The 8,675-nt window shown below is 41.1% G+C and overlaps 2 protein-coding genes across 2 annotated transcripts; both read left to right on the top strand.

The window, feature by feature from the left end:
• Positions 1 to 1,809: 1,809 nt before the first annotated feature.
• On the top strand, positions 1,810 to 3,118 carry LOC123115144 (uncharacterized). The gene is made up of 3 exons (XM_044536389.1): positions 1,810 to 2,733; positions 2,815 to 2,973; positions 3,074 to 3,118. Exons 1-3 carry the CDS (start codon positions 1,918 to 1,920, stop codon positions 3,116 to 3,118), a joined length of 1,020 nt encoding a protein of 339 aa, XP_044392324.1. The 5' UTR covers positions 1,810 to 1,917.
• A 476-nt stretch (positions 3,119 to 3,594) lies between these two features.
• LOC123117276 (uncharacterized) lies at positions 3,595 to 5,492 on the top strand. The gene is made up of 7 exons (XM_044538060.1): positions 3,595 to 3,831; positions 3,908 to 4,208; positions 4,289 to 4,487; positions 4,558 to 4,656; positions 4,735 to 4,991; positions 5,068 to 5,143; positions 5,237 to 5,492. The coding sequence occupies exons 1-7, from the start codon at positions 3,678 to 3,680 to the stop codon at positions 5,348 to 5,350; spliced, it is 1,200 nt and encodes a 399-aa protein (XP_044393995.1). The 5' UTR covers positions 3,595 to 3,677; the 3' UTR covers positions 5,351 to 5,492.
• Positions 5,493 to 8,675: the final 3,183 nt, after the last annotated feature.

The raw sequence follows: 8,675 nt of genomic DNA, 5'->3' as shown, positions 1-8,675 counted from the left end.
CCCGCTGCTGAAAACAGCGCAAACCGCAACAGGCGCGAAGGACAAGAACAATCTCTTCGTGGGCATGGGAGGCACGCGGGACTGTTGAGGCCTCCCAGCCATCGCTGGCATCTACGACATGGGTTCGTCCACAATTGTGCCGGTGCATTCATCCGGCTCTTGAACAAAATCTGTGGCGTCTGGAGAGGTGTTGGAGCGACCTTCCTTTACGTGTCGGTGGCACTTCGTATGTACGCAACATTGACTTATTTTGGCGTAATATAATATAATGACACGACAAATGACATGATTGTAGGCATGCATGAGAAATATGTTGGGGTGACAAGGGCCAAATAATAGAGAGCCAGGTACACGCTTGTGATTTGATTTAGTGGAGGAAAAATCTGATTGTCCCCCAAAATAAATTAGTCCGCTGCTAAATAGACACTCCATAAAAAAGATAATGTTGTTACATCATGCAAGTATGGCACTCGAGGACACTGAAAAAGTATTTCTCCCGAACTAGTTGATTTATGACTAATTCTCTTTGCCTTCCAAACCTACGCAGGTTTTGCTCATCGCTACAACAGACTAGCTACGATCAACTTAGAAGAGTTTTTTTGGTCAAGCAACTTAGAAGAGAGTTTCTTGTGCTTGGTTTAGTTCCCCACAAAAAAAAATCAGGATTGGTTAATCGGAGTATATTCTAACGGAAACGCTAAGAAACTCTTCCAATCTCATATATCTTGATCATACTTCTTATGTGAACTATAGATTGCCACATCGGCGCATAACGTTATTACATTGAAAGCATTTATAGTAATCACACCACATGGTACATAGCTCATTATGTACCAATGATTGCCTCATCGACGCATACCTCTACCATTCGAGTGGATGATACCACTAGTGCAGAACCGGGCAATAGCACCGGTTCGTAAGGCCCTTTAGTGTCGGTTCCATAACCGGCACTAAAGTGTGGGCACTAAAGGCCCCCCTTTAGTACCGGTTCAGCACGAACCGGTGTTAAAGGGAAACCACGTGGCACGAGCCAGCTCCAGGGGCCTGGAGCCCTTTAGTACCGGTTGGTAAGACCAACCGGTACTATAAGGTTTGGGGGATTTTTAGTTTTATGATTTCTTTTTTATTTAATTTTGTGTTTCCATTTTAATTCTTTTTCGTTTGCTGGTATTTTACGATACTACACATTGTACACGTTATGCATATATATATATATATATATATATATATATATATATATATATATATATATATATATATATAGGGAAAATCACTTCTACCACCTAGTGGTAACTACCTCCTAAGAATCCACCGTCCATCTTCCCTAATTAGATCCGAGCGTGGTTGCTTTTTTTCTCTCAGATCGCTACAGAATCTTAACGGGTTAGGCTAGCTTCCACCCGACCCGTTTGATTATTAATTATTTTCATTAGTTTAATTGATGGTTATCCAAGGCGTGCTGATCGCCCGAGCTTATCCCAGAAAATTTGAATGCATCTATATCTCTTCGTACGTACTTATCCGGATACTAACCAACTTAGCAATCTTTTCTACGTAAAAATAGCTGTGTTAGTATATTCTTGTTACGAACTAAAACAGTTCTTTTTGCTGGACCTCCCGTTCTGCCTGGGCGACACCTCCGTCAACGGCTGTAGACGGCGGATCGGCGCTGTCGCCGTGGGTCACGCCGGTAGGACAGCACATCCGGTGCAGTGAAACACGACTGGCCGACGTAATTCTTCAGTACCACAAACGTGAGGTAACTAAGTATAATCAAATATACTTTTCTTTATTGTTCGTTAGTATGATTAGCGAGATCATAGGTTGATCAACTTCCATCTCAAAAAGAATTCATGTGGCCGAAACCGTAGAACTCACAACATCATACTAACATGCAACTGTTTCTTGGTCATAGATATGGGCAAGCCGAGCGGCAGCGGCAGCAAATCCAATTCTGATTTCAGGCGAGCTATCTCTGCAGTGCGCACTAAAAACCGAGATCAAATATCCGGCCAAAAACGTTTAGGTGGATCTCGCTCAAAGAAAAGGAGTTCCATAAAGAGGAAAGCATGGAAAGACAAACTGTACTCCAGGTGTGCTCCTTCTATCATTGTAGATCTCATGGAAGACCTTGACGAGCAGCCCAGAAAGCTTGTAGAAGAGATGGGGTTTCAGGGATTACATAGCCTAAAGCTGCACAAGCTAAATAAACCATTAGGAGCCTGGCTGCTTAGTAAATTCGATACAAATTTGTTAGTTTTTTTTGCTGGGACAAGCAGAGAGCTAAAGATGACACCCGAGGACGTAAATCGTGTGAGCGGAATCCCATGTTCTGGCATGATCATAGTACCTCCAAGCCCACAAGATGTCATTTCTATGAAAGCATACTTTTGTGGTGTTTTCGAAAAATCCTCATGGGATGAAATCACTATCAGCTTCCTTTTGAAAATAGTAACAACAAAACCAAAAGGCGAAATGACAAGTGAAGAAATCCTGCGATTCAAGACCGCGTTTGCATTTTCTGTTGTTACCAAATTCTTCGCTCCACAATCCCTGAACAACTTCATATCAACACGATATATGAAAGCAGTGTTTGATATGGAGAACATTCATGCCTACAATTGGGCACAATTTGTCGCCGACGAGCTCAGACTAGCAGCAGCATCTCTGCAGTTGAAGCTTTCCCGTGGAAAGAACATTGGATACATCAATGGATGCATGTTAATCCCTCAGGTTCACTTAATACAAACTAATATATCTTCATGTATGCTTGGTTTACGTATTTAACTTACAAAGGTTACTTTAATTTTTCAGATTCACTACCTAGACAGCTTGGACTTTGGCAAGGATTCTCCTCCCGACCACATTCTTCCCCGGTTTGCTGCATACAACGACGCCATGGTCTGTAACCTGATCAAACGGGATATAATTCTGAAAAATCGACTTCCTTTTCCGACATATGGTAAACTAAAGGTACATCGTACTACATACTCCATACTACAACCTAGCATATCATATACTACAGAACTATTCCACTACTAGTTCTTTATTGGATGATATATTATCTTTCAAGGATACTACGTACAAGTTCAGAGAAATACTACCTACTTTTTTTTGATATATACTACATACTAGTTCAGCGAGATACTACATACTCGATACTACAACCTAGCAAAGCAAACACTATAAACCTATTACACAATGCTTTCTCCTTACATTATACTACGTACTAGTTGTATTTACGTACAATTTATGAGAGTTACTACCTACTTTCTTCCAAGAGGCACTACATACTAGTTTCGAGATATACTACATACTATTTTCGGGAGATACCACATACTATTTTCAAAAAAGTCAACATACTCTTCTCATAACAGAAATACATACTACTTCGAAGACATACAACGTACTACTTCCGAGAATTACTACATTCTACTTAGTCCTTACTACTTAATACAAACTACTCCCCCTAGATACTACATACTATTTTTGAGAGGTACTACACTCTCCTTCCATGATAATTGCCCCTCCTAGATGATTGTCGTTTTTCTACACAGATACGCAGTCCTCACAGCATACGCTACGAGTCAGGACCATGTGTGCACGCACCCCCTTGTACTCCTGTTTCTGGTAGAGTGTTCAACTCCCTCGTTAACTTGGAGACACCAAAATTTGACATGGGATTGAGTCAACTTGAGCCCGGCGACAACACCACAGTGTGTAACCAAGTCACCCGAGTCACTGCAAACTTATCGGCACAGTTTGACATGGCAGCTGAGACAACCGTAGTGCCAGATACACCAGATCAACCTCAACAAGCTCCACAATCAGGTAAAACCAGGAAGTAATTCACTTTCATTCAACAAATGTATGAAACAGTAACGCCCATTGTGTCATCATTTTTCAGATTTTCCTGACCCTACTCCTACTTCCATATCGCCTCATTCTTTACTGCAAGAGACGAGTGCAATAAGGATTTCTATCCATGAGGAATGCGGTCTCCCGAAAGTACAACCCAAAACAAGGAGGAGAATCATTGGGGTACCATCTGATATGCTTCTAGACGTACCAAAACGAGTAATAAAACCAAGCAGAATGGTGAAGTCCCCATTTCTTTGCAAACAGTACCAATGTGTCAGGCTTGATGTCCAGGCACAAGAAGATTTATTCACATATACAAACTCAATTTCTGCTGCCGACCAACTGAGGTTAGTATTATTTGTTTTACTGTTTATACATGTCCGAAGTATTATAACTCACTGTGACTACTGCCATTCTTTTTCCACAGAAAAATTTGGCTACACATATCTGATCCAGTCCCAAGGTTTCTAAAATTGCAACAGATACAAGAAGCCCTCGCATTTGACGCTGAAATGCAAGATGATGCATTCAATGTTGCTGTCCAAGCACTATTCGAGGATGAGGTGCACAGGTTCGGGGGAACAGATTTCCTAGGCTGGAGGCACTTCTTGAATCAAGATTTCGCGGTACGTCACATTTAGAAGTTCAACTATACAATAGCACACACTCATCACTAATCACGATAAATGCAAACAGATGCACGCAACCGCTGGTGGCGCAGACTGGAACCCCGAGGATCATGTCTACTTATTCAACGACATTCACATACCATACGACGTCTCAAAAAGCCGTCTGGTAGATTCACCACCCATGCCTCACTAACAACCTAGATACTCCAAACTAAATTCTAACATATTGTTTTCAAATTTGTAGATATATATCCCTCTCCACCAACCGTTTCATTTCTCAGTCTACGCATTTGATATGGAGAACGAGAAGATTCAGATCATGGACCCCTTAAGAGATACAAGCAAAGGAGGGCAGGACATTGAAGCTAGGCACTCTAAGACTAAAGATCATATTGCGAAAGCATTGCAGGATTGCATGGTCATCTCTTTTCCAGACTGGAAACGCAATATTTCTAGCTGGCAGCATGAGTTCCCAACAAATATTCCAGCAACTGCTAACAGGTTATGCATGTTTTTAGTACACACACGTACGAGCACCACTTTAAATATGCATTCCTAATCATGGTTAATTTTACAGGATTGATACTGCTTTCCACGTTCTGCATATCATGAGAAATTGGGATGCAAAATGCTTAGTCAATCCAGTCTCTAGTGTGAGTATCCTTACTAAAATACAATGATACGTAATTTGCTTACGTCATAAATTAACACATTATTCTACAAATTTGACAACATTTCACATGCAGGACTCTCGAGATTTGCGGAAGGTCTTCCTTGCCAACCTCCTGTCATTCACAAGTAATGAGGCCATACTCCCAGAAAGTGTCAACTACTACATCAAAGCACTCAGGAGGAACTGATACCACATCCCGCAACGACGAATAATAAATAGGCCGACTGAATAGACAAATTTTCAATTTCAATATGTAGTGAATTACGTACTACCTTTTTTGTTTCTGAGAAAACATACTACATTTGATGGAATATTCTACCTTTTCTATATATGGGGCTTATCTCAATTGTCACCCGCTACATCAAAGCACTCGGGAGGAATTTATACCACATCCCTCAGCTACGAGTAATAAGTAGACCGACTCAGTAGACATTTGTTTTAATTTCAATATTTACTGAAGAACATACTACCTTTCCCTTACATGGGGCTTATTTCAATTTTTTTAATTCACTACAAACCATTGGGCAGAGTACAAGTCGGTCTCCCTGCTTGCTTCTTCAGTACTTCTCCCCATGAGTCTTGCTCATCTTCTCTATATGGCATCACTGAGAGCTGGCACCAAAAACTAGCCGCCTTGTTACGTATTACACGGACATACTACATACTACATGTCACCATACTCAATACTACATACTATGATACTCCAGCAACTTCAAATACTCACCTCCGAACCAAACACCAGTCCTATATATGCCCAAACCAACTACCTCCTAGTAGTATGTACACGTACTACACGCTCTAGATAAACAAATTAATAAGTGTCATTCACGGCAAACTTAGCCCTGTATAAAACCAACCAGACCACAAAATACTTAATAACAGGCAGAAATAGACTTATTTTTCACAAGTAGCAAAAAAGAGTTTACAACTTTTAAATAAAGGAGTACGTAAACAAAAAGCAGTACATATCCTTCTGAAGACAAGATTCGCCGACGACAGATACCAAAACAAATCCTAGTTACATGCAAAGGTACTGCAAGCCACATAACCAAACTAACCACACTCACTACTTTCTCTTATAACTTGAATTGCGACCACACGTACTCTTATTGTGTCCTTGCTGACCACAGCTACCGCAGTACCTGACCTGCATTGGCCTAGTAACCCCAGAGCTACTTCCATTTTCAAATTGGATCCTTACTGATGAGCATGCTCCTTTCTTACCCTGCCTTGAAGCAATTTCTCCCTTGGACATATACCTTCGCATCCTAGGTCTTCCTCTTCCCCTTCTAAATTCAGGAGGAAGTATATCACATTCACGAAGACCATCTTCCATCTCCTCATCTTCTACTTCCTCACCTCCCCAATCATCGTCACCGCCTTCTGTAGCCTCACACTCATCTATGCAATTGTCATTGCACAGTTGGGCATCATGATCGCCAAACACATTACCAATAGGTTTCTTCCCTTGTAATCTTTCACTTTGGCGAGTTTCCTTCGTGCTTGATTCTGCCGTGGCTGTCATTAATTTCAAATCTTTCAGGTGATTGCACATCACTTCCATTGTCTTCTGATATGTCTCAGTGTTTGTGTCCCCAATCCGAACCATATCAAGCGCGGTCTGATACATCAGATCGTGTCGATACGTCCTCGATGCAGCAGCTTCATTATCATTGACGTACCCTTTGAGATGTTCTGGAATGGATTCTCTAGCTTTCTTTGTCCACCTCTTCTTAACATACTTTTCTGGTATCTCCCTGACTCCAAATTGCACCATCACCTACACACAAATTAATGTTACCAACCACAGCCATATGAGGAAAAATATTTGCAGAAGAATTTAGGATGCCGATACTTTTATTACTTACCCTCAATATGTGCCGGCAGAGTATCCCCAAGTGCTCAAACAGTTTGCACACACACGAAAATTCTTGCTCACCAACGATGGCCTCAACATCATACTCTCTTCTGCCCCAGCTATCCTTATCATCACCCATATGGATCACCAAAAAATGGTTCTCCTGCGACGATGGTCTTATATCATAAGACACACTCCAAACAAACTGTTCCTTGAACCTTTTGAAAGCACCTCTTGTGTACACACGCGCAGCATGTTTTTCCAAAGGCGACTTCGTAGCTGTAACCACCTTATCCTGCATCGCCATCAATATAAAATCAGTAATAACACATGGGTGATCTATATTATAGCTACAATCAAGGCAATTACACTGTCATTATGCGTAAACAAAATACTTACATCAGATGTGTGGAACTCTTCGGCGTCTTCCTCCTGTATTCTGTCATAAAAGAAACTTTCATACTTCCTGACAAGGACATTCATCGGAGAAGATGGCTTCACATACTTCTTAAGAACATGGTTCATACTCTCACTTCTCTGAGTGGTCGACATTTTAGCAAAAAAATGTGATTTGAAGTAAACAGGAGCCCATTGTGTCCTCATATCCCACATCCGTTTCATGTATGTGCTAGACTCCAGTTCATACCTTTTCACTAAATCAATCCAAGCTCTCTCGAACTCATCTATTGTTTGCGGGTCATTCAAAACTCTATGAAACTCATTCTTGAAAGTGCTCCTCTTGCTATATATGTTCCCAAAGTTCTCTTTAGCATTCTTCAGTACATGCCACTTGCAAACTCTATGAACCGTACCAGGCCACACCTCCGCGATTGCCACTTCCATCTGATAACAGTTATCTACACAAAAATGTATGAACATGTCAAAAAAAGATATACTATATACTACAAGATTTTTACTAACCGTTGCAAATACCTGTCAGAATTGCCGACGGCCTTTTTCCATGCATTGCACAACTGAAAGACTGAAATAACCATTTGAACGCATCGACGGTTTCCTCCCTCATCATACAACATCCAAATACTACTGTTTGGAAGTGATTATTCACCCCAACAAAAATACCAAGCGGCATCTTATACATATTAGTCTGATAGGTAGTATCAAATGTCACAACATCGCCAAAGTGCTCGAAACTAAGCCTCGACAGTGCATGTGACCAAAAGACATTTTTTATCCTACCGGCCCCATCCACCTGCATGGTGTAGTAGAAGTTATCACTTCGCGCCTGTAGCTCTTTGAAGTAATCAATTGTTTTCTGAACATCATCACTACACTCATCTCTTCTTATAGCATAGGCTAATCTGTTCATTGCCCTTCGACTAAAAGGTGCCATACCAGGGCCTCCGTGCATTCCTGAAACCAATCCATACATGCCTGTCGGAGCCATACCATTATCTACCATACCTTGAACGATAGTCTTTGTGCCTTCATCTATAAAGTTGTGCGACCTATACTGCTTAGTAAGACTTACTTTATTTTTAAGAGGGTGGTTATGAACACTGATAAACTTTGTCACCATCCAATCATGCCTCGCTGACGAACGATTAATTCTAAGCATAGCTCTACATCCTATCCTAGTTGCTGCATTTTGCACCTTTTTGTCAATGCCCTGTTCAACATGGTAGATGCAAATCAA

The sequence above is a fragment of the Triticum aestivum genome, chromosome 5B (genome assembly GCF_018294505.1).
Source record: "Triticum aestivum cultivar Chinese Spring chromosome 5B, IWGSC CS RefSeq v2.1, whole genome shotgun sequence".
Classification (NCBI taxonomy): domain Eukaryota; kingdom Viridiplantae; phylum Streptophyta; class Magnoliopsida; order Poales; family Poaceae; genus Triticum; species Triticum aestivum.
This window is presented reverse-complemented; position numbering and strand designations above follow the sequence as displayed.